Raw genomic sequence first — 26,453 nt, forward strand, 5'->3', positions numbered from 1 at the left:
GGCGGGCGCCGGCGCCGAGGAGGTGGGGCTGCGCCGAGACCCAGTCCCGGCCCCGCCGCCGCGCTGCGCACCGCCTGGTGCCGGCCTGCGCCCGGAGCCCCAACGCCGGCCACTCTGACTCCCCAGTCCGCGCGGATGTGAGATTCCGAGCTCTTGGCGTCTCCAGATCGCCGACTATAGCGCGGCACTGCTTCGCTGTGGAGGCGGTGACGGGGCCGGGTGTGTGGTTTCTGGATTTTTAAAAATTTGTCTCCGTGGAGGACCATTTCCTCTCGACATGCATCCCTCCGGATAGACTGAACATCCCTTGGTCCATCCCCCGCCCCGCACGGTCAGAGGCAGGCGCTGGGTGTGCGAAGAGGATCCGGGTTGAGTTCTGCGCCCCCCGGTTCTCATCCCCGCCCCATCCCACTGTACGCCCCCCTTCCGGGAGTCGAAATTTATCTGGGATTATGTTTCCGAAAGGTAGGTAAGCGCCGGCTGCGGCGCCGCTTCCCCGCAGCCCGGACCTAGAGAGTCAACGAGGCGGAGGCAGCCCCGGCACTGCAGCTTGTAGGGAAGCGGACAGCTAGTCTGCTCTTCTGGAGGTGCTGCTGGTGGTAGGGGGGGAGAGACTTGCGCCAAACACGGACGTCCCACAGCTCTCCCCCCCTCCCTGTTTTCCGTTAGGAACCCAGCGAGGAAATACATGTACTTATTGAAAATCGCTCCCGCCAGGGTGCAACACTACAAGGTGTAGGGAGTGAGTGGGGTGGGACAAGAGGGAATCCAGGAGTTCCCAAGTCTTGGAGCGGTTCTTCATTCCTGCCCTCGGGGCGGACGGAGTGATCCCAGGACCCACTCCCCGCCCCGACCATGGTAGTATTCAATGGCCTTCTTAAAATTAAAATCTGTGAGGCCGTGAGCTTGAAGCCCACAGCCTGGTCGCTGCGCCATGCGGTGGGACCCCGGCCACAGACTTTCCTTCTGGACCCCTACATCGCCCTCAATGTGGACGATTCACGCATCGGCCAAACGGCCACCAAGCAGAAGACCAACAGCCCGGCCTGGCATGACGAGTTCGTCACCGACGTGTGCAATGGGCGCAAGATCGAGCTGGCCGTCTTCCACGATGCCCCCATCGGCTACGATGACTTCGTGGCCAACTGCACCATCCAGTTCGAGGAGCTGCTGCAAAACGGGAGCCGCCACTTTGAGGACTGGGTGAGTCGTGATGCCTCCCGCTCAGGAGCCCAGCTGTGGGGTTTGGGGAGAAGTGCTAGCTTTGATTGTGGGGTGCGGAGGATTTCTTGTCGTCTGCTGTGTGTGTGTGCATGTAAGTCTCAATTTCCTTGGTGAGACATATTCCTTTTTGTAGTTGGGGAGACGTAGGAATTGGGGCAAGGAAGACATGGTTTGTAAAGGGGATACTGCCCTTTGTGCCCCCCTCCCCCCAGCGGGCAGGATGCTGAGAGCCCTGGGTCATCTGTGCTGAAGGATGGGATTGTTGGGGACCAGGCGCCTGCACGCGCTGTGGGCTAGCTAGCGGTGTGTGATTGTGTGTGGGTGGGTCCCTCTGTCCTTGGAGAGAGGCACGTGGAACCTTAGACTGATGGTTTCTTGCACGTCCTGGCTTTGTCCTGCAAAGCGGAGTGAGGAGTTGCTTTATTTTCTCCTTTGAGACGAAGCTTGCTAGTTTCTATTCATTTGCATGGCGGTTTGTTCATCTTCTGACATACCAGGGAAGAAAAATGTGTTCTCCAGGATGGTCCCCTCTAGGGACCCAGAAACATCAGTCCAGCTCTTTTTGTCCGATTCATTTCCTATCCATCCAGAAGGAATGATGTGTTTTAAAAATGATTTTGCTCACGGGTAATCGGAAGTCAGTACTTTTAACTCTATTTAGAGTTACATTATTGCTCTGTATTGGTTTTCAAGCGCCTGTGCAAGGAGATAATATTTCTAAGACCGAAACTGAGTTAATTTATTACATTGTCAAAATATTAGGGAATTGGAAACAGGCTCTGTCAATGTGCTGTATCAGTCAATGAATTCAACCTTGACACTTTGGAGAAGCAGGGAAAGCAAGCTTGCTTTTATCTCATCTGGAGGGAAAGTGTTAAATTTGGAAATGGATTTCTGTTATTTTCAAATTTGTTACTTGTGTCTGTGATGAGGGGATGTATATGTGTGCATATTTTCAGTGTCCTTTAGATTCTACACAGGGAGATGCTGGGTCCTGATGGATAGATGAAGAGAAATCACCTGCTTACTAAAAACTAATAACTTTTATCTTCCCAACAATGTCCCTGGGAGTCAGAGGTTGCATATGAATTACCTTGGTGGGTGACCTTAACATTTTTTTTTCAAGGATTTAAGAGTTTTAGGGGGAAACATGAGAAGTCTGTTCTCTTTCTGCTCATAGATGTGTGTAGTGCTCTGAGTGGTTAAGCACGGAGCTCCAACAAGCTACATTGGTATATCTCTAAGAACGTCATGGCTTACACTTTGTGAAGCAGGCAAACCTGTATGGAATCCAAAAAAAAAACACAGTGCCATTCCATTCTATGTCAGTTTCTTTCGTTCTACGTGGGTTCCTACCATATTGCTCATGTCTTGTACGCACATGGCCTTTAGTCCTTCTTCAGTGTAAGCTGTGTAGGTGTGATGGGGAGCTGAAGGGAGAACTAATTTCAGAACCATACCTTAATACTAAAAACCTGTGATTTTGAACTTTTTTTTTCACCGTTGTTTTTCATAGAATAAGTAAGTGTGGAGAGAAAAATCTGTGACTTTGATATTGAAAAGGTGGGTCCTTTTGCTGTGTTTGCAGATTCAGGGGGTTAGGCAGCTGATTGGGATCAGAGAGGATGAATGCAGGTCTGTTTTTTTGTCATGGTTGGAGGCAGAGTATCCTAGTGTCTGGTGATGTGTCACCATGGCCCACCCAAACCCTGGGTGGACCAGGGCACCCCCACAACTCTTCAACATTTTTATCAAAGTGTGCAATGGGCACTGAATGTTTAATTACCATCCTCTAAGATTCTGAAATTCATGTTGGACTTAGTCCTAGACCACTAGCCCAGGCAAGTTTAAGAGATAAGGAAATTGAATCCCAGAGAAACTAAGTGGGTACTCACAGTCATATGCCAAGCAAAGGGGGGTTGGAAATAGGGCTTGTACCTCATATTGCCCACCGCCTGCCCAATGGAGAGCAGAACCTCTTTGGCCCACCATTGTACTCCCCCCTGTAGATTTATGTGGTATTCGTATGTTTCTGTTGTGTTTGCAAAATCATTATCTCTTTTGCCTTATAACACCAACAACCAAACTCAGTATCTGATTCCTAGTGACTCTGTAGAGGACTTCCGAGACTCTGAATGTTTGCAGGACTAGACACCTTCATCTTTTTCCTGTGGAGATGGTTTTGAACCTCTGACCTTGCAGTTAGTATAGTCCAGTGCGTATCCTGCAGTACCACCATAGCTCTTTTTCCTTTGCCTATAAGTGCTGGTGTGGTGCTGTAGGATAAACACTTACCTTCTAATCTCAAGGTTAGTGGTTCAAACCCAACAGCCCCTCCTTGGAAATACTATACAGGGCTGCTCTGAGTTGGAACTGACTCGATGGCACTTACCAACAACAACATAGTAAGTGTACATACATGTATGACAGCGACCGGACAGAATGCAAAGCCCAAAGTTCTGACTGTTCATCCAGCATTTTCTCTATTCGGGAACCTCAAGACTGAAGAGAGAGAGACAGGGGCAAGTCAACAGAGGTGACTAGCTCATGGAATGCAAGTGAGCTAAATACGGTCATTTTTTATGAGCCAGAACATTCATCCAGAATCACCCTCCGGGTAGAATCTCCAGGACTCAGGCAACTGTGTACTTATTTACCTGGCTGTGATGAAGACAGAGCCTTTCTTGGGTGTGGTTTAGAATTCTGTGATGAAGCTCAGCTGTAAGGAGGGCATGAAACAGCTGTGCCTCCCGTTGCTGCCGAACACTTAATCCAGTTCCATGTTGAATTTATGTCTTCACTGAATTTCTGTTTTGTGCTCAAATCCAACCAGAGAGACCTAACACTCACTGTAAGTGGTGGTCGTGTTTGTGTGTCAGCGAGTTGGTTCCGACTCATAGGTACCCTGCATAGGGTGTCTGAGCCTCATCTTTCTTCCATTGAACAGTTGGTAAATTTGAACGGCTTACTTTTCAGTTAGTAGCCCAATGTGTAACCACTACTGGTCACCTTCGCGGTAGCTGGTGGTGGTGGTATGCTGTGATGTTGGTTTCCAACTGATAGTGACCCTGCATAGGGTTTCCAAGGCTGTAAATCTTTCCAAGAGTAGAAAGCCTCACCTTTCTCCTGAGGAATGGCTGGTAGTTTGAAACAGCTGACCTTGAGGTGAGCAGCCTGACTTGTAGCCACCAGAGTTCTTTCACTGTAAGTTTGTTGTTATTGATACTTGTCATCAAGTTGGTTCAACTCATAGCGACACTTCATAGGGTTTCTGCAGAGTGGCTGGTGAGTTTGAACCGCCGACCTTGTGGTCCTGTGCATTATCCTACAGCATCACACCAGGACTCCTATAGGTAATCAGAGGTAGTCGCTGTAGGTAATCAGAGGTAAAAAAAAAAAAAAAAAAGACCATATGTTACTCTCAAGGGGTTTCCATTTGAAATAGCAATTCAATTCCAAATAATGGTACCATCTCTGTGTTAAAGGTGTTCAGAAAGGGAATCTACTGTGTGAGCAGGAAGGATCCAGGAGGGTGCCAGGGAGGAGGAAGGACCTGAACTGGGCTTGAAATGTTGGGAAGCATGTAAATAATTATCTAGAAGAGTAGATAATGTTCTGGGCACGGACACCGACATAGTAAAGGTAGAAAAAGCTTGTGGTTGGGGTAGAGAATGGACAAGCCTCACTGAAACTTTAAGGTACCAGTTAGAAAGGACCAGGGCAAGGTTTCCCAATTTTAAGTCTCTGTGTGGACTTGTACCTGAATACCCCTTGTACCCTTGTTTACGTAGTATGTTAAAAAAAAAAAAAAGTTCAGTCTTTCTATCTGCGGTGCTGTAGGCTAAGCGTTAGGAGAAGTGCTGGAATGCTAGCTGCAAGGTTCAAATCTACCAGTCTCTCCTTGGAAACCGTATGCAGGGTTGCTATGAGTTGGAACACACTCAACAGCACTTAACCACAACAACATCTTTCCATTTAGTCTTCTTTTAAGCACTAGTATTCATGAAGTCCTGGGTTCAGATATTGTCATTATAGTTTTTCTTCATTAGCTTTAAAGTAAGCATGCAGCCTCTAAAAAAGAAAAGAAGCCCATCCCAGGTACCTCCTGAAAGTTCTAACTGACATGGGGGCCCCACTTTGGAAACACTGGTGTAGGAGAAAGTTTAGGAAAATGGAGCTAGATTCTAGAATATTGAAGAGCTGTTCTGAGATAATTATTCTCCAGATAATGAGAGATGTTGCAGTTGTGATGACAAACGGAGTGGCTTTAGAGAAAACTCATTATAGAGAGAAGGTTTCACTTGTGCTTGAAGAAGAATCACATTAAAGAACATCGCTATTGCTAGATTTTCTAGGAACAAGATTGTCATGTGACACTGACTTCTATAGACAGAAGAATCACTAGGGGAGGGTGTTAAAAATATAGATCCTTGGTGCCCACCTTCAGAGCTTTTGATTCTGTGGTTTGGGGTGACTGCTAAGAATCTACCTTTGGAACACGCTGTCATTTTTGAATACACTGTCATGATTCTGACCAGACACTGCTTTGAGAAACACTGAAGTAGTACAGACAGTGCAGATAATTAATGTATCAAGCTTATGTACATAGGATATCCTGATCATTTCTAGGAATTATTGTAGGTCTTTGTAATTCTTAAAGCAAGATTTATAAACATAATTGTGTAAAGTATAAGTATGGGGATCAATGTTGGAACCATAGGTTGCATAAATGCTGGATGGATTTGTGTTTGTGTTTACGTTTGATGGGGAGTAGAGAGCAGGATGAGAGCTTACAGCTCGATATTGCTCTGTCATTTCCTCAACAGACTGTGTACTGAACTCAGCACCTCTGTTGTTCCCCTCCTCTGCTTCTGAAGATCTTTGGTTTGTATCCATCCCTAGCTTCTTCCTGTGGAAGAAGTACTCGGGATACAGGGGCAGTGGCAGAATGTTATTTTTTGAAAAGTGGGTTAGCCATGCATGGCCAAGGAGCCCTGGCAGCGCAATGGTTAAGTGCGAGGCTGCTTACTGAGAGACTGGCAGTTCGAATTCACCAGAAACTCAAAGGTGAAAGATATGGCAATTTGCTTCTGTAAAAATTTACAGCCTTGAAAACTCTATGGGGTAGTTTTACTCTGTCCTATGCGGTTGCTTTGAGGCAGAATCAATTTGAGGCAATGAATTTCAGCAGAATTTTGGAGCCAGGCTGTGTTTGGAGTTTGAATTCTGCCTCTGCTCTACCAGTTTTGTAGCCCTGAGTAAGCTATTTAATCTTTCTGTATTTCTGTTTCATCATCTTTACAAAAGTTGTTGTTGTTAGGTACCATTGAATTCGTTCCAATGCTTAGCAACCCTATGTACAACAGATGGAAACACTGCCCAATCTGGTGGTAACCTCATGATTGTTGTTACGCTTGAGGCCGTTGCTGCTCTCTCTGTGTCATTTCATCTCATTTGGGGGGTCTTCTACTTTTTTGCTGACCCTTCTTTTTACTAAGAATAATACCCTTCTCTACGGACTATTCCCTTGTGATAACATGTCCAAAGTATGAGAGACAAAGTCTGGCCATCCTGGCTTCTAAAGTGCATTCTGCATCCACTTCTTCCAACACAGATTTGTTTGTTCTTCTGGAAGTCCATGGTACTTTTAATATTCTTCTCCAACACCATAATTCAAATGCATCGATTCTTCTATGATCTTCCTTATTCATATGTCCAACTTTTATATACATATGAAGTTATTGGAAATAACATGACTTGGTCACGCATACCTTGGTTACAAACTGATATCTTTGCTCTTGAACATTTTAAAGCAGTTTTGTGCAGCACATTTGCCTAGTGCAATATGTCATGTGGTTTCTTGATTGGTGTTTCCATGGGTATTGATTGTGGATCCAAGCAAAATTAAGTCTTTGACAACTTCAATCTTTTTCTCCATTTATCATAATGTTATTATTGGTTCAGTTGTGAAGATGATTATTTTCTTTACAAGCAAAGTTGTATCATCTACATATCGCAGGTTGTAAATGAGTCTTCCTCCAATCCTGATAGCATATTTTTCTTCATATAATCCAGTGTCTCTAATTTTTTGCTCTGCATGCAGGTTGAATAAGTATATACTTGTAAAAGAATACAACCTTGGTGCACACCTTTCCTGATTTTAAACCATTCAGTGTTCCCTTGTTCTGTTCGAATGATTGATTCTTTGTCTATGCACAGGTTTCTCATGAGCACAATTAAGTGTTCTGTAATACCCATTCTTTGCAATGTTATCTTTAGCTTGTCATAATCCACACATCAAAAGCCTTTGCATACTCAGTAAGTCACAAATAGACATCTTTTTGGTATTCTCTGCTTTCAGCCAAGCTCCATCTGACATCAGTAATGATATCTCTAATTCCACATCTGATTTGAATTTCTGGAAGTTCTCTGTTGATGTACTGTTGCGGCCATTTAAAAATGAACTTTAGCAAAATTTTACTTGCATATGATATTGGTGGTATTGTGCAATGATTTATGCATTCTGTTGGATCACAGGCAGCTGATAGTAAAAGTACCTACCTATAATAACAAAAGGAGTCCTGGTGTAGCGCTGTGGGTTAATGATCCAGACTGCAAAGCCATTTGAACTGCAAGGTTGGCGGTTCAAGCTTACCAGCTGCTCCTTGGAAACCCTATATAGGGTCGCTATGGGTCAGAACTGACTCGACGGCACTTAACAACAACAGCAACATAATAACAATGGATTTGTTGGAGACTGGAGTCCCTGGGTAGCACTTAACTACTAACCAAAAGGTTGGCAATTGAAACTCATCCAGAGGCACTTCTGAATAAAGACCTGGAGCTCTGCTTCTGAATGGTTACATCATTAAAACCGTATGGAGCAGTTCTGCTATGCACACTTGTGGTCGCCATGAGTTGGAATTGACTTGACGGTGACTAGAAATGAGTTAATAACATATAAAATATATAGAACAATGATTGGTAATTATTGAGTGCTCAGGCAATCTTGGTGTGGTACTGTGGGCTAATGCGTCAGACTGCAAAGCCGTTTGAACGACAAGTTCTGTGGTTCAAGCTCACCAGCTGCTCCTTGGAAACCCTATACAGGGTCGCTATGGGTCGGAATCAATTCAACGGCATTTCACAACAGACAATCCCTTGGTGATGCATAAAGTTGATGTTCTTGGCTGCTAACCAAAAGTTGGAGGGTCTAGTCCACCCAGAGGCAAATTGGAAGAAGGCTCTACTTCTAAAAAATCAGTGATTGAAAATTCTATGGCGCTCAAGTCTATTTTGACACCCATGAGGTCAGCACTAGTTGGAATGGACTTAGTGTCTTTTAGTGGTTTAACATTTGAAGGCACGTTTAACTGATACAATTATTGTCATAGCTCCTAAACCTAGCGTGGGGCTGGCTCTAGAGAAGACTCTACAGAAATGATGGAATGTTATGTAGATTTTCATAGTCACCACTATTTTCCTTTACTCTTTTGGCAAGGAATGGGACATTAGATGATTAGTGTTTCATATTTTCAAAGTTAGCCCATTTTCTGGTAGTCCCCTTCCCTACCAGGTTAGGTTCTGACCCACCAGGATCATTTAGGGTGATTCTTTCTTTTAAACCTTTTGTTGTGAACTGAATGAAGGGCTATAGAACCAATGACCAGTTTTACACTCAACAAAGCATACACATTGTTTCATCTTGAATTTTGTCCTTGAGTAAATACTGTATTTTTGATCTCGAATGGTTGACAATTCTATCATGTACCTACCTCACTACTGTTGTTGTGAAGTGCTGTCGAGTTGATGCCGACCAATAGAGACCCTGTCTAGGGTTTCTGAGGAGCAGCTGGTGAGCTTGACCCGCCGACCTTGTAGTTCAAATGGCTTTGCACTCTGACGCATTAACCCACAGCACCACACTGTTGTCCCCCTTATATCCCCATCTATTGCTGAAACTTGGACGATGGAGTGAATTCAGTTTCAGATCTGAAGGGTGACCAAGGGCCATAGTTTCTGGGTTCCACCAGTCTCTGGCTAACCAGTATGCCTGGTCTTTTTTATGATTTTGAGTTTTGGTCCACCTTTTCTCCCACTCTATTCAGGACCTTCTAAAGTGATCCCTTTCAGAGTTCTTGGTGGTAATAGCCAGGCAACTTCTAGTTCTTCTGTTTTTAGGATCAGGAGACTGATGTTATTGTGGTCCATTTGTCCATTGGACTAATTGTTTTTCTTTTTTTTTTTAATGTTTTATTGTGAATTTTGTGATAGTTTACATGGGAGAACATTAGGTTTACATTCATCCTATCATATATCATTTCATTGGCATGGTGACAATCCCCTCCATGCATCATCAACCAACCAAAGGGTATACCCTGCAAGCCTACCCTCCCCACCCCTCGCTCGTCAGCACAAAGCCCCTCTCCCTCTCTGTGTCTAAAGTCCCCAGCTGCTCCATTTCTCCATGTTATTGTCTTTGCCTCTATCTCTGGCATCACTGTTTCTCTGGGTAGGGTCCCACACTCTTATCTTCTCCTTTGATGGTCCCAGGGACCTCTGTTCCTAGACTGCAAAGTCAATCATTCCCCTTCTTTTGCTACAAAACATCTACCTTTACATTTCCAGTCCTCACAGTCATGGACTAATTGTTTCTAAGCAGCTTCAATTTTCATTAATCATCTTTCCTCCTGACAGGGAGAGACCAATAGTTTGTACCTTAGATGGTCCCTCGTGAGGTTTTAAGATTCCTGTTGCTATTCACCAAAGTAGGATGTTGAAAATTATCTTTGTGGATTATGCTATTGGGGTGATTTTTATAAGTATATGGGGTTGGTTTAGATTTTGACACCCTAGGTAGAATCTGGAAACATTTGTAGGTGGTCAGCACCATCCCTTCAAGCCAAATACTGATGATGATGGATTGACCACAGTTTAGTATATACACAGCTCAGGATCATTTTTCTGTCTTCTAGACATTTGTAAGTAAATTTTCTTAGATAAGTTTTTAAAACCTGCATTATCATTTAAATAGAGTGAAGTGAGAGGGTATGGAGAAGAGATGTAGGTTTGAGTTAGGCCTAGAAATGCTTTTGGGACCACCTACATCCTGAATTTGTTTTAGGTTCACATGCATCTCTCCCTTTTCTCTATTCCTATAATGCTTAATACATAATTAAATATTGCTCCCCTTGGTACATAGTTGGTTATTTAATAACTATCCTCAGGGTTAGCTCTTGCCCTGGAAGGCCTCAGATAGCCTCTGGGGTCTTCATGAGCAGTCAAGCCTTGCCTGTCCTGTTTCTTCTTCTTGGTGTCTTTGTTTAGCAGCAGAATTAGCAAATGTTTGACATCTATGATTCTCTGCCACTTCAGTAGGCCCCTCTCCCCGGAATCATTGACGTCTAACTACAGGAGGCCTCCACCACGTTCTAGTTATATAACTTTAGGCATACAACTTAAGCTCCATAAGTGTAATTCTTTATTTGTAAAAATGGGAATATAGGAGAAACTGTGGTAGTCTGCCTCTGTAAAGATGACAGCTTTAGAAGCCCGAGGGACAATTCTATTAAATCCAGTTGACTCCTGGTGTGGTGCTGTAGGATAAGCACTAGACTGCTAACCCAAGGTTGGCTGTTTAAACCCACCAGTCGCTCCTTGGGAGCCCTAACCAGGGTCACACGAGTCAGAACCAACTCAATGGCACTTAACAATAATAGCAATAGGGTCTCTATGAGTCAGAATTAACTTGACGATAGCTGTTTTTTGAAAATGGGAAGATAATAGTTCTTAGCACTTTAGGCTTGTTATGAGAATAAAATAAGGGTATCTATGTAAGTGTGGCGCTGTGGGCTAATGCGTCAGACTGCACAGTCATTTGAGCTGCAACATCAGTGGCTCAAGCTCACCAGCTGCTCCTTGGAAATCCTATACAGGGTTGCTATGGGTTGGAATCGACTCGATGGCACTTAACAACAACAACAATGTAAGTCTCTTAGCACAGGTCTTGGCCACAATATATATTAGCAGTTTTATTAATATTTTTAGAGTTATGCGTATGTACAGTGAGAGAGATTTTTCTCCCTGATTTTTCAATGTATTTATGCCAAAAGAGTTACAGAGTCTAAAAATAAACTTAGTAACACTTTTAACAAATGGTATTTTGGAAAATTATACAATTGTTTGAAAGGAGATTGTTTTGGAAAGTTGAGGAATTTTGGCCACTGTAGTTGAAGGTTAATTATTTATCAAAGAACGCCTGGTATGGCACTGTAGGATCCAGCATTGGACTGGGAACCACAAGGTTGGTGGTTCAAACCCACCATCTGCTCCTCGGAAACTCTGTATAGGGTTGTTATGAGTCGAAATTGACTTGATGTCACTTAACAACAACAACAGGAATAATTGGAAATGGGAACATTTGGGAGCTATTATTTTGATTTTACTGAACCAATCCCATCTAATTTCATGACTTTGTTGTTGTTGTTGTTAAGTGCCATCGAGTCGGGTCCGACCCATAGCGACCCTGTACAGGGTTTCCGAGGGTGTAAATCTTTACGGGAGTAGAAAGCCTCATCTTTCTCCCGCGGAGCGGCTGGTAGTTTCGAACCGCTGACCTTAAGGTTCGCAGCTCGATTCGTAACCACTACGCTTTAAGTACATACATTCTCAATGCTGTTGACTCGAAATTCCTAATTCCAGCTGATACTTGGCCTTGAACTCCAGGACTGATCTGTTCTACTTTTTCTTATCACTGGTTGGAGGGCATCTCAAACTCAATAAACCCAAAATTGTACAGCTGGTTTTCTCTCCTGCCCAATGCAAGCCTTTCATAGTCCTCAGCATCTCAAGAAATGGCAACAGTATACTACCACTTGTTCAGGCCAAAAGCCTGGAGAAGTCATTCTTGAGATCTCTGATTCTCACTCTCTCCACAGCTAATCTGTCAGGAATATTTGTTGTCTCTGCCCTCAAGTATATTCTAAATTGAACAGTTTTTCGGTACTTCTGCTGACACCAGTCTGGCCCAAGTCACTACTGTCTCACATTTGGTTATTTCAAAAGCTTCCCCACTGGCTCCATCTTATCCCAACTTCAGTCTGTTCTCTTCCCAGAAGCCAGGAGTACGTCATTATTCAGATCAAGTACCTCTGCTCACAAATCCTCCCAAATGTCAAATGTTAAGTCTCTGCCATAATATTCAAGGCCCAACATATAGCCAGGCTTGCTGTTAGGCGATGTCTTCAAATCCGTCACCAACCACCTGCCACTTCTTTACCTTGTCCATGGCTCTCCAGCCATGTTGGCACAATGGACACCTCTTGCTAATCTGTCTTTATAGAATGTTCCTATTATAGATTGAGTTGTATCACCCCCCCCCCCCAAATAAATATTGTACCACCTAACTTTTTTGCTTGGTAAAGTGGAGGGCTAGCAGAAAAGAGAGAGCCCCCAACGAGACAGATTGGCACAGCGGCAGCAACAATGGGCTCAAGCTTAGTAACAGTTGTGAGGATGGCAGGACCGGGTGGTGTTTTGTTCTGTTTGTTTTGATCTCATATGGTTACTATGAGTCAGAAATGCCTGGACAGCACTTAACAATAACAACAACAACCTCTATACCTATGGTCACGGTCCCATTTGAAAATGGTTCTTTGTTATGTCAATGAGACAGGGTGAATGTAAGTTATGTTTTGAATCAGTCTCTCCTTTTCTGGAAAAATATTGTGATTCATGTGCGAGTTTATAGATCACATTGGCTTGCCAATTCAACAATTCATATCTACTTTGTTTGGTGACATTGTGTACAATCTCCACAATGTGACAGCACTCTTCCTACTTGCTCCCTGTATTGCTATTTGTCCCTCTTTTCTGTCCTTTTTGCCTTCTGGGATTTATCCCTCAGCAAATGCTGCCCTTTTGATCTCAAATGGTTGGCTCTTCTGAGAAGTACATACCTCCTTGGTATTAGTCATCCAAAAGCCTGTCTGTTGTTTGACTGAAAGTCTCAGAGTTCCATTGGTCTCTATCTGATCATTAAGCCTATTGTTTTTCATGGTTTTGAGTCATGTTCCACATTTTCCTCCCACTCTACACAGGCCCTTCTATTGTGATCCCTTTCAGAGTGGTCAGCAGTGGTCGTAGGGTACCCTCTAGTTCTTCTGGTCTTAGGATTGTGGAGCCTAAGGTTTAAAAGAGAGTAAACAAACTGAGGAGAGAGGCGAAGAAGGGGAAAGAGCTATCCTAACACACATGAAGATCCCCTAGGAGCAGAAACTTAAATTCTAGAGCCAACAGAGAAAAAGAAGCCTTCCTTCAGAGCCTGTACCCTGAATTTGGCCTTTTAGCCTCCTAAATTGTGAGAAAATAAATTTATTTTTGTCAAAGCCAGTCATTTGTAGCATTTTTCTTATATAAGGGGGCTTCAAAAAGCTCATGGAGAAATGGAATGAAAAGATAATGGATTTTTCTACAAACTTTTTGAAGCCACCTCCTATACAGCAGCTATAAGTAAACACAGAATTTGGTAACAAGAATAGAACTAAATGTAAAATTTTGTACCAAAAAGTGTGTGTGAGGGGAGGGTGCTAATCTAACAAATTACTTCAAATGTGGAAGTGGTTTTAGAACTGGGTGATGAGTTGTTGTTGTTGTTGTTAAGTGCCATCGAGTCGGTTCCAACCCATAGCGACCCTGTACAGGGTTTCCGAGGGTGTAAATCTTTACGGGAGTAGAAAGCCTCACCTTTCTCCCGCGGAGCGGCTGGTAGTTTCGAACCGCTGACCTTAAGGTTTGCAGCCCAATTCGTAACCACTACGCTACCAGGGTGATGAGTAGAGGCTGAAAATGTGTAATAATAAAGCCTAGATTGCCGTGAAGAGACTGTTTGGTAGAATCATAGATGTCAAAGGCAGTTCTGGTGAGGGCTCAGAAGGAAGTGATGAGAACTACAGAGGAAGTTTCTATCATGTTAGAGAATACATGTGGCACCAGCAATAGAAGATTGCTAGAAATATGGACCATAGAAAGCTTCTGGTGAGGCTTTAAAAGAAAATGATGAGCGTGTGATTAGACCATGGAAGAAGGGAGGTACTTTTCATGCAGTGGCAAAGAACTTGTCTGAATTATGTTCAAATGTTTGGTGGAAGGTGCAACTTGTAAGTGATAAATTTAGATATCTGTCTGATGAGATTTTTAAGCAAAATCTTAAAGGGGATACATAATTTAACCTTGCTGTGTATAAGATGCAAGAGGAAAGGCATGGATTTAAAAATGAATTGTGCAAAATGAAAAAAAAACCAAAAACTTAAAGATTTTGAAAATTCTGTTCTATAAACTAGGAACACTTGTCCTAGAATTTTCACCAAGGACTTGGTCACACATATTTTTGGTAAGAGATTAAGCCTGTGATGTATCTAAGGAACCACCACAGCAAAATACTCATGGACTTAGACTGAAGGGGACAGAAGAAGAATGAAGGAAGAGAATGGTGCCTGCCTCTTTGATTTCTACAGACAGGAAAAAGGCCAAAGGAACTACATTTGTTGTCCTTCAAGAAAAGAAAAGGACCATCCCTGCAGCAGTTTAGACATTCTCATAACGTTGGAGCAGGCATAAGGTAGAGTTGCCTTGTCAAAGGGGCAGAAGAATGGTGCTGAGGGGGTGGGGTTCCCATTCAGATGGACTAGGAGAATGGGGCCACCCAAAGCCAAGGGAGAAGAGTTGCTATCTCAGTGATTCTTTTGTGAAGCCTGGGGCTGAGGGGCCTCCTCCCAGAATCCAGAAAACATGGCCAACATCCAGAGTCTGGAGTTCAGCCCATTGTCCAGAAGGTCTCAGGGAAAATGGATTCTTCTCAAGCCTTGAAGGCTAATGTAAATTGTTTTGTTAGTTTTATATTTGCTTGGTGCCTGCTATTCCTTCTTTCCTTATAATTTCTCTTATCTGTAATAGAAATATCTACCTTGTGCCTAATACAGTTGTATTATGGAAACAGATAACTTGGAATTTAGATATCACAGATTGAAGACAATTTGTCCCAGTATGGAATATACCTAAAGTCTCAACCATATTTGATATAGATGCCTCAGAAGATGAGTCTTAGGACTTGGAGTTGTTGTTATAGGACAAATGTGTTTTGCATGTGAGATGGATATGGATTAAGAGGAGGGGTCTAAAGGGTGTTACGTTATGGACTGAACTGTGTTCTCCCCCAATGTGTATCATAATTCCTAATCTCGATGCCTGTGGTTATAAACCCATTTAGGAATGAGTTGTATTTTGTTAAGTAAATGATGGAGGATTAATGCAGAGATAAAGAGAGGGCTTCAAAAAGTTCATGGATAAATTCCATTCTCTTTCAATTCCATTTTCCATGAACTTTTTGAAGCCCACAGGTATCTTGAGTTAATCTCTTTTTAGAGATAAAAGAGATTAGGCAAGCAAGTAGAGCAGAGTACAGACAGAGAAGAGAGATGTCAAGCTACTTGAATCACCTCAGAACAGAATCTTCCAGAGCTCACAGGGAGAAAGCCTTCCCCTCAAGCCAGTAGCCTGAATTCCAACTTCTAGCCTCCTAAACTGGGACAAGGACTCCTGGTGTGCCATTGCTACATAATAAGCATTGGACTGCTAACCATAAGGTCAGTGGTTCAAACCCACCAGAGCCACTCATAGGGTTGCTATGAGTCAGAATTGACTCAAGGTCACTTAACAACAACAACAAACTGTGAAAAAATAGATTTTTGTTAACCACCCACTTAAGGTATGACTACCCAGATAACGAAAACAATTCCCTCCCCAGAGAGCCTTACGGGGGCGCAAGCCTGTACTCAAAATGTTACTTTTTCTGACTCTCCTATCTAAAATTTCACCTTCTTCCTTGATACTTTATATGCTCCTTTCCTGGTTTATTTTTGCTCCTTAGCTCTTATCTCAACCTTATGTGCTTTGCATTCTTCTTATTTATCTTGTTTATTGTCTATCTCTAACTACAGAACAGGAGCTCTATGAATGTAGGAATTTTTGTCTCCTCACTGGTATATTTTTGGCTTCTAAAACAATGCTGGCCACTTTGTTGAATGAACGCATGAAGTTAATTAAGAAAGTAATTCTTCCCCTAGCGCCTACTGTTGTCTAGCACTGTGCTAGATATTGGGGACTTGATAAAACCAAAGTTGAGTGAGTGTGAAAGAAATCTTGTTGGAAAAAAATAAGATGGTGAGCAGTTGAATGAATCCTTAAAAGAATCCTGTGGAGCTCAAAGAAGTGAGGAAAAGAAAGAAGAAAAGGCTATTTTGTTTTGATGAGAGAATCCTAAAGATGTTCTTAGGAGAAAAGATGCTCTTTTTATGTCTGTAGTCCACTAGGTCTGGGAGTTCAGTACCTGTACAAGGGTTTGTATAGTTGATCACTGAGTTTAAATAATCATAAGGTAATCAATCATAAGATAACCCCACTCCCCCACTCCCCCACACACACACACTTTGTAGTTGGCATCCAAATAAGTGAAATTGGTGATCCCGGGACCTGAATTTACAGAACTCCTTGAAGCAGGTGAAACAAAGCTTCCAGTGGTTTCACTCTGGCTACAAGAACTCCAGAGCAGACCTGCAGTATTTTACATAAATAAAAGCCAAACTTGGCAAAACATTCTATTTCTCTCCAAGTTCCTCAGGGTATATGTGGGCTTGTTAAGTAATTATGGTCTATTATAATGCTAATCAACAGGGCTGCACCTGCTTGAAATTTAGTTTTCTGGCAGAAACCACTCAAAGTGGCCAAAAGTCTGTATTGTGCAGGGGGGAACTGAGAGAACGGGAACATACTGTTGCCATTGTAGCTCACCCACATCCAAACAAAATGAAAACTCCAGGGAGAATATGACTGAGCTCTGTAAAATCCTGCCTGAGAGGCAGAGGGGAAACCCGAGCCTGTCACCAAATCCAGGTGCTGGAATGAGGACCTCCTCTCTTCATCAAACCCTCCCATCTCTTCTCCTTCACCTTGAAGTCTCAGGGAGGGAGTTTTACACTAATGGAAAGTCACCTTTATTTGTCAGCAAGGAGTAAGCTCTTTGAGCTCCTGACCCAAGAGGTAGTTGTTTGGTTTCATCCAGTTGGTTCCCTGTGCACAATGGAATGAAACAGTGCCTGGTCCTGTGCTGTCCTCACAATTGTTGTTATGTTTGAGCCCATTGCTGCTGCCATTGTACCAATCCATCTCCTTGGAGGTCTTCCTCTGTTTCGCTGACCCTCCAATTTAGCAAGCATGATGTCCTTCTCCAGGGACTGTGCCCTCCTGATATCATGTCCGAAGTATGGGAGGTGAACTCTCCACATCTTGGCTACTGAGCAGCATTCTGGCTGTACTTCTTCCAACACAGATTTGTTTGGTCTTTTGGCAGTCCATGGATGGTACTTTTAATATTCTCCTCCAATACCATAACTTAAATGCATCAATTCTATGGTTTTCCTTATTCATTGTCCAACTTTCATATGCATTTGAGGCTACTGAGAATACCATGGCTTCTGTCAAGTGCACCTTAGTCCTCAAGAGGTGGATTAGAGTAAAAATGTAATTAGATTCATGAAGAGTTTAGAAAAAATTATGGTGGATGAATTTTTAATTAATGATTGAGAGAAAAAAAAATCCACCTAAAATAAATTTGGTTTGTTTCTAGCATGTGTCCTTTCCTCAGCTAGATGTAAGTCTTCTTTTTATAGTGTCCTCTCTTTCCCAACCAGATGTAAGTGTCCTGTGGTCAGGGAGTATCTCCATTCCACCCTCCCACCCTCTTCTCCCAGCAGAACTGCTCACTCATTGGAGCCTACTGACTCATTGGTTGGTTGAATGAAAGGTTGCCTTTTGGTGGTCTGTCTTGCCAACACGCAAATAGACAGCATTCTTTAATCAGACTGACTTAAATTCTGCTCTTCTTCCAAGTTTGTCATGTGGTACAATGCTGAAAGGAAAAGTTAATGGAATCCATAGGCGATTCTAGCCAATTGACAGAGCCGTGGGTTCATTTATTGTTCGGACCATCCTTTCATTCATTTTCACATGTTTATTGAATACTTTATGCCAAACATGGTAGGAGCTGGTCTTGTGAAGCATATAATCTAGGAAGAGACACAACTTAACCAAGGAATAACATAAATATAAATCCAGTTACTTGTTGAATTGACTCTAATTCTTGGTGACCCCATGTGTGTCCAATTAGAACTGACAGTTTTCTAAAGTAGACTTCCAGGCCTTTTTTCCAAGGTGCCTCTGGGTGGACTTGAACTTCATCCTTTCAGTTCACAGCTGAATGTTTTAACAGTTTGCACCACCTAGGAACTCTAACACCAGACAGATTGGCGCATACAATCACAACAAAGAAGGAAATCTCATCTTCATTCTCCCAGAGCCTGGGGACACTTAGGCCTCACTGCTTCAGGGTTGGATTGGTTCATACTTTTGTCTTTCCCTGTTCATACTGAACGTGGGGTCAAGTGACTCCTGTTAATCAATGGTGTTGGACCTTAGATGCTACATCTGTGAAATCAGGAGTTAGCATCCTTTGCATGTTCTCTAAGGCTTTTGTTAATAATGGTTCGGACTCAGCTCTCAGTACTGTACATTTTGGGTCTTGGCTGTCCTTAACTTAACACTTCATAATATTTCATACTTAGTGTTCTCCAGGAAGCTGTCTTGTCTCCCTAACAAAACTATCAGCTTCTACTTTTTTCTTTCCTCATTCTTCTTCATTATTGCCAGAAAAATCACAAAGTTATTTTGATAGCTTGCTTCTTTACTTAGAATTTAAAGTTCACCTACAATAAAAATTAGTTTATTTTTTTAAAAGGAGTCCTCTCTCTCTGTATCATCAAGTCACTCAAAGGATAGTCTAAAAACAAATAATTTCTAGAATGTAATGTCTATGTACCTATCTCCTTCCCTTTTGGACTGATGATTACCTAAACCATGTTAGGCAGCAGAGGGAATCCTCAATCAGCCACCAAAGATGGAGCATGTAATCAGCCAGCAATGGCCAGAATTTCTTGCAAAGAATAGGAGACTCACCTGTTTCCAGACTTCTGTGATTAAGTGGTGGTAGTGTTGTGCTGTGGAGTCAGTTCCGACTCAAAGCGAAGTGACCCTGCATAGAGTTTCTGAGGCTGTAAAATCTTTACAGGACCAGAAAGCCTCATCTTTCTCCCACAGAACTGCTGGTAGTTTCAAACTGCTGACCTTAAGGTCAACAGCCCGATTTGTAACCACTATGCTACCAGAGCTCTTTCTGTAATCAAGTAGGTTGGGAGATAGATATGTAGAAGTCAAATGCACATTACTATATTAAAGACTCTCCAAGAAGGCTTATAGCAAAGGGTCTTGTACATCTCTGCTTATCCAGATATTGCCCAAACTTATTTATCATTTGTTTTTTTTCATTTATCATAACCACCCAGTCTAGGGTTTCCAAGGAGCAACTGTTGGGTTTGAACAGCCGACCTTGAGGTTCAAACTGACCTTATGATCCAGTGCATTATCCTGCAGGACTCCATTTCTTTATCATGGAATACTCTTATTTGTGAGAAATTATTAGCATCACATGCAACTAGTGTTTTGTGGGCGCATTTTGTAAAACATAGATTAAAGAAGACCACCTGGGAAGTCAGATTACACCTTTTATGAAACACTTAGTGAATTCAAAGAACTGTGGGGATTTAAAGGAATGGAGATTAATGTGGATTCCAGTAGGATAAGCACTGAACCACAAGGTTGGTTTGAACCACAAGGTTGGCTGTTCAGACTCACCAGCTGCTCCTCGGAAACCCTATACAGGGTTGCTGTGAGTCAGAATGGACTCAGTGGCACTTAACAACAATAGTTGGCAAAGCCTTCCTGGCAACATTTGAAACCTCAAAGAATATATAAGATCTGGATAAATTAGGGAACCCTTCTAAACTAGGGGAAGAGCATGAAAAATGTTGGATAAGTAATTTTTAGCATTTTAGGTTCAGAAGGCAATCAGGAAACCAATGAAATGAAATTAAAAAATATTTGCTTAATCAAACAACAACAAATATAACAAGAAATTATCCAGAGAAGGGAGTAGTAGATGGAATTGATCTCCATTCATTAATCTATCCATCTAATCATCCATCCATTCAGCCAGCCAGCCAGCCAGCCAGCCAGGCATTCAACAAATGCTGTTGTTGTTAAGTGTTGTCAAGTCAGGTCTGACTCCTAGCAAGCCTGTATAGTGTTTCTGAGTAGCAGGTGGTGGGTTTGAACTGCTGACCTTGTGGTTCACAGTCTAGTGCTGATCCTACAGTGCCACACCATGAGTCAACAAACACACATTGCTTTATTTGGAGCTGGAGTTATGCAGTGTTGTACAAAATCACTAATGATATATTGCGCTCTTGGTTATCAAGGATGTGTATCCTAGGGCTAATCTCCACCTTCTATGCTGCTGTCCCAGTGTATTGTCTTTTGTTTGTTTCTTAATAGGCCTGATAGAGATGGAGAATAGATGGAGATGGAGATAGAGCCTCTTTCATGCAACAACTGGGTGGTGACTTGCCCAAGTTCATGGATAAAATAAAAGCAGTATAAGCTTTGGAATCAATCAAACGTGGGCTTCAATTCTAGTTTAATTAGTTTTTGGCAGCATGATACTGGGCAAATTATTTAACCAATATGGAACCAGTTTCCTCATCTGTAAAATGGGAATGATAACTATCTTGTAGATTTATTGTGATAGTGGATAAAACATGTCAAAGATTCTAATAAGAGATAACTGATTATTATTACTTATATGCAACTAATATTTATTATTCAGTACTGGCAAAATTGTGCTTGCACCTAAGATTTTGTTCAGTTAGTCCCTATTTCACTATTGATTCCAACTCAGGAGTTGTGAGCAGAACGCTTTCCAGCTTCAACTTCCCTCTCTGAAATGAGCTAGCAACAGGAATCATGTTTGTTAAGTTCCAATTCTAAGTGTACAAACGTCAAAATCCATACCTGTCCCTTCTTTGGAGGAGTAGTAGGCAGTGAGGGGAGCATAGATTACCTACCCTGGTCTAACTTGCACTTTAAAAAGTAGAGAGAGCGTTACTTTTTGACCTGAACATCAGTTGCATTAGTTTGTGGTCCTAGTGTGGTCACTGAAATTTGAGGCTTTTCAAAACACCCTGCTTTGCTGGGGCCCATGTGTTCATCCCATTTCTTTGAACCAAAGCAGCTAATTTCATTTTCCTGTCATGTGTCTCTTATATAAGCCTCCTGGTGTGGTGCTATAGGATAAGTACTGTACTGCTTGATCACAAGGTTGGTATTTCAAACCCACAAGCCGCTCCTTGGTAGCCCTATCCAGGGTTTCTATGCTTTGGAACTGATTTGTTAACACTAAACAGTGCAGTGCACACTGGCTTCTTTGTAGTTTGCAAAGGTGCTCCACTTAGAAAGCAGGGCTTTGTTTCCAATCAGGACGGTAGAATCGCTAAGGAGTAAAGGCAGTTCAAACCCACCAGCTGCTCCTTGGAAACCCTATACAGGGTCACTGTGACTTGAAACTGACTTGATGACATTTAACAAAAATAACAACAACAACAGAGAGTTAGGAGTCCTTGAGAGGTACAGCTAGTTAATGTACACAGCTATTAGCCCAAAGTTTGGAGGGTTGAATCCACCCAGAGGTACCTCCGGAAAAAAAGCCCTGGAGGTCTGTTTCCAAAGTATCCATCATTGAAAGTCCTATGGAGCACAGTTCTGTTCTGACACATGTGTGTTGTCATGAGTTGGAGCCACCTTGATGATAACTGGTTACTGCTAATAGGAATTAAACAACGGTCAGCCTTTTGGCAAAGATTACTGTGCAGGTATCCTTTGGAGATATTGTGAGTTCAGATCCACACAGCCATAATGAAAGCGAATGTTGCAATAAAACAAGTCACATGAATTTTTTGGTTTCCTAGCACACAGATGTATGCATTTATGTATACACTTAACTGAAGTCTTTCAAGTGTGTGATAGCATTATGCAAAAGTTTGAAATGTGACAATTACATGAAATGAGCACATGATGTTGGAAAAATAGTGCTGATAGACTTGCTCAACACAGGGTTGCTGCAAACCTTCCATTTGTACAAAATGCAGCGTCTGCAAAGTGCAATAAAGAGACACGCAATAAAACAAGGCATGGCTGCACACTCGTAAATAGCTATTCATTGACTTGTTAAATGTCTTCTAAGACCCTTGGTCTGTGAACTCAGATTTCAGTTTGTGTCATTTCCATTTAAGTAACTAAAATAAATGTAGCAGAAAACTCATCTGACATTCTTTAAGATCAGTTCTGAGAGAGTTTTTCTTCTCCTCTTCCACTCTGTAAGCTCTTTTCTTCTTTCATCGCCTCCTTCAGAAGTCGTGCTGGAATGGGGGTCTAGTGCTTCTATTTTGTAGCATATGACTTTTGAGAAAATTCATTTCACCTCCTCAGGTTTTTGTTTCATGATTTCTGAAAAGAGGTGAGTCATGGTCATGCTTCCTAGGTTGTAGGGGTGCTGTCTGGATTAAATGAGCAAGCTGTAGGTGAGTTTTGTGCGTTTGAGGGCTACCTCTGAGCACTCTCTGTGAGTTGTTGCAGAAGTACCTCCCCATCTACTACTTTATTGGAGTAGATAGCAAAAGGATTATCTTTGGCACGCAAGCTCCCTCTGTATCCTTTGCTCTTCGGTGATGCCCTATCCTATCCTGGAACGACCTCTGAAACAGCTCAGCTGTGTGATCTTTTGACAAATTGTGTAGCCCCTCTAAGCCTTCATTTCTTCTTCTGTAAGATCAAGTAAGCAATATCTATCTAATTGTGTTGTTTGACATCAACAACATAATGCATGTGAAGTGCTTAGCAAAGTGCTTGTCACATGATAGCTATTATTATTAGAATTAGAATTCTATTGTTCAAAATAAATTGTAGATTATGTGGTTTGGGACGGATAGTATGTTTGCTGAGATATTATGTATCTGTTTGCTTTAATTCTTTCTGTTCAAGGGGTGCTGGGATTTAGGGGTTGCTTTTTTTGTTGGGAGCAGGCCTTGGATAGTTCTCATTATAATGAGTTAGGTAGGAAATGGCTTGGTTTGCCTGATTTCAAACGTTTGTAGGCCACTTTATGAGTCCTGGTGTGGCACTGTAGGATAAGCACTGGACTACTAACCACAAGGTTGACAGTTCAAACCCACCAGCTGTTCCTCAGAAACCCCTATACAGGGTCACTATGAGTCAGAACCAACTCGGGGATACTAACAACAACATCGGCACAAAGTGCTGCATCATAGTTTACTTGTTTATCCTTCAGCAACTCAGCTTTACCACTAATGAGCTGTGTGATCTTGGGGAAGAAACTTAATCTCTCTGAGCTTCAGTTATGTCACCTGTAAAACGGGAATAGCCCTATTGGCTCTGCTTACCTCATTGCCTTGTGAGAAATGAAAACATGTGACTTGTCTGTAGGTAATAATAATGAACCGCTTTGGGATTTGACAAGAAGAATGGCATTTTCATTCATTAATTTCAAATGTGGAAGTTGAGTATTTAGGTTATTTCTAGGTAAGGAATAGAAGCAACCTCCAGACCTTACCTGCCTAAATTCCTGGTAACACTGAGTAGTATTTAAATTTCCATAGCCAACAGTCTGTCTCATTCTTTCATTGTTGGGGCTGAAGATCTAAAATTGATCTGTGGGCTGTTTCTAGGAAACTGGTGCCTTAGAAGCATACCCCTCCCACAAGACAACAGTCTCTTTCCCTTTGCTTACTTTATCCCTTCTTGGCTCTTTTAACAGTTTTTTTTTTTTTTTTTAAATCACTGCTTATCATATGACTGTGCACAGACAACCATAAAGCCAACTATTTTAAGGGGAAAAGGAGAGGAAGACAGATAAGACAGTGATTCAGAAAGAAGCAGGAAAATGGAGTCATGTGGTTGTCTCCTTGTGGGTGGGATTTGAAGCAGTTTTGTTAGACTGAGGAAGCCTCCTCGGCACCTGAGGTCAGTTAGGCCTGACCCGGAATGTGTTTGAAAGCATGTCTCTTGCTAAAAGATCCCAGGGAGGCACCTGTACACCCAGCTTAGCTGAAAGACCCCTTTACTAGCCTCCTGCCTGCATGTCCTCCTGTCCCCAGAATGGCTGAGGTCCTGCTTTGTGCTTGGGACTCTTGGGACCCTGCTGGGTGCCTGTCCCCAAGGAATATAAAAGGGAGACATGTCCATTTGAAAAGACCTTTCAAACCAGATTTAGAGAGTGTGAGAGGAAACTGAGCCCTTCCTTACACTGTTGGTAAATATTAGTATTAAAACAAAAACCCAAACCCGTTGCCACTGACTTGATTTTAACTCATTGTGACCTTGTGGGACAAAGTAAAACTGCCCCATCACATTTCCAGGGTTATAAATCTTTATGGAGCCAGACGGCTGCATCTTCCCCCATGGAGTGTCTGGTGGGTTTGAACCATTGGCTTTTTAGTTAGCTTTGCACACTTCAACCACTGTGCTACTTTATGTTAATATTAATGAAACCCTTTTTTGAAAGCAACCTGGTAGTGTCTGTAAACCCAAAATGCATATAATCAAGACGATCAGTTTTATTTTGCTATTAATCCTATATATATAGCGTGTGGAGCTGTAGGATTAGTACTAGGATGCAAGGATGGATTGAGCTGAAAGGTTGGCAGTTCAAACCCACCAGCCACTCCTTTGAAACACCTATACAGGGTTGCTATGAGTCAGAACCACCTCAGGTGTATTTCACAGCAACAAGCAATTGTCCTTGAATCAGTTCCTGTTCATGAAGATCCCACAGACATCAGAGTAGAACTTTGCTCCATAGAGTTTCAATGGCTATTTTTTTTTTTCTTAAATGATTTATTGTGAATTATGTGATAGTTTACATGGGAGAGCATTAGTTTTACATTCATTCTATTGTATATCGTCTCATTGCCATGGTTACAATCCCCTCCATGCAATCCTTCCCCCGTGCCCCCCAGGTCTTCAGCACACAGTCGCTCTCCCTCTCTGGGTCTAGAGTCTCCAGCTGCTCCATCGCTCCACGTCATCCTCTCTGATTCCATCTCAGGCATCACTGCTTCTCTGGGTAGGGTCCCGCTCTCTGCTCTTCTCCCTTGATGGTCCTAGGGACCTCTGCTCCTAGACTGAAAAGTCAATCACTCCCCTCCTTGCTATAAAATGTCCACCTTTACATTTCCAACCCTCACAGTCAGTCCTGATAACAATTATTCACTATTGTATCACAAGAGACCCGTCTGCTCAATGACTAATTTTTTTGTACACAGATCACCAGACCTTTCTTCCCAGGTACTTCTAGATGCACCCAAACCTCCAAACCACTTGCAATCTCAAGGATTCCATATGTGCATGATGCAGGAACAATATTTATGATCCAGACAGTCATTGCAGGGTGTATTCATGGTCATGTGACAGACTCACCCACACCCAGTAAGGCCACCATGCACCTTCTCTAATGCCTAATGTTTTAGGCATGTGAGCTTGGTTGACTCTCTCTGAATTTATATTGATTAAGAACCATTAGGGTTTTTATGTGCTTTTTTGCAGAAGGTCTGTTTTTCTTTTTGACATGGAAAGACATAAGAAAGAGGGAATCAGGGCACATTTTGACTACATCCCTGTTTTTCAAATTGTGGGTCATGAAATCCATTAAGAGGATTCAATAGCAATTTTAAAAAATGGCAGTAGAACAGAACAATGCAGAAATTCTCATAATATTATTCTGAATACATTCTTAGAAGCCACTCATAAATATTAGTGTTTGATGTATCTGAGGGGGCTTCAGAAAGTTTGTGGGAAAATGTCATTATCTTGCAATTCCATTTTTCCACAAACTTTTTGAAGCCCCTCATATAATGGAGACCCTGTTAGTGCAAATGATTAGCCATTTAGCTGCTAGCCAAAAATTTGGAGGTTCAAGTCCATCACATGCAGTAGGGGCAAGTCTTGCCTTGTAAAACTTTGGTTTCAGTTTTATTTACACAAATGTGTATGACTTTTTTTTTTTTTTTAACTTTTTATTGTGACTTAAGTGACAGTTTGCAGACAAGATAATCAGTTTTACATTCAACAAATCATACAAATGTGTGTGATTTTGAGTCTTTCTACAGATATTAGTAAAAAAAAAACAAAAAAACACCCAAATTGAGAAACAT

General features: G+C 42.2%; 1 protein-coding gene across 1 annotated transcript in view; it reads left to right on the forward strand.

Annotated features, from left to right (window-relative positions):
* Positions 1-731: 731 nt before the first annotated feature.
* Positions 732-26,453, forward strand: part of PRKCE (protein kinase C, epsilon) — a 771,524-nt gene continuing 745,802 nt past the window's right edge. Inside the window, exon 1 of the mRNA XM_006839418.1 lies at positions 732-1,203. Within this exon, the coding sequence (XP_006839481.1) occupies positions 856-1,203 (348 nt within the window). The 5' untranslated portion in view covers positions 732-855. The remainder of the gene's footprint in view (positions 1,204-26,453) is intronic.

The sequence above is a fragment of the Chrysochloris asiatica genome, unplaced genomic scaffold, assembly GCF_000296735.1.
Source record: "Chrysochloris asiatica unplaced genomic scaffold, ChrAsi1.0 scaffold00024, whole genome shotgun sequence".
Lineage (NCBI taxonomy): Eukaryota > Metazoa > Chordata > Mammalia > Afrosoricida > Chrysochloridae > Chrysochloris > Chrysochloris asiatica.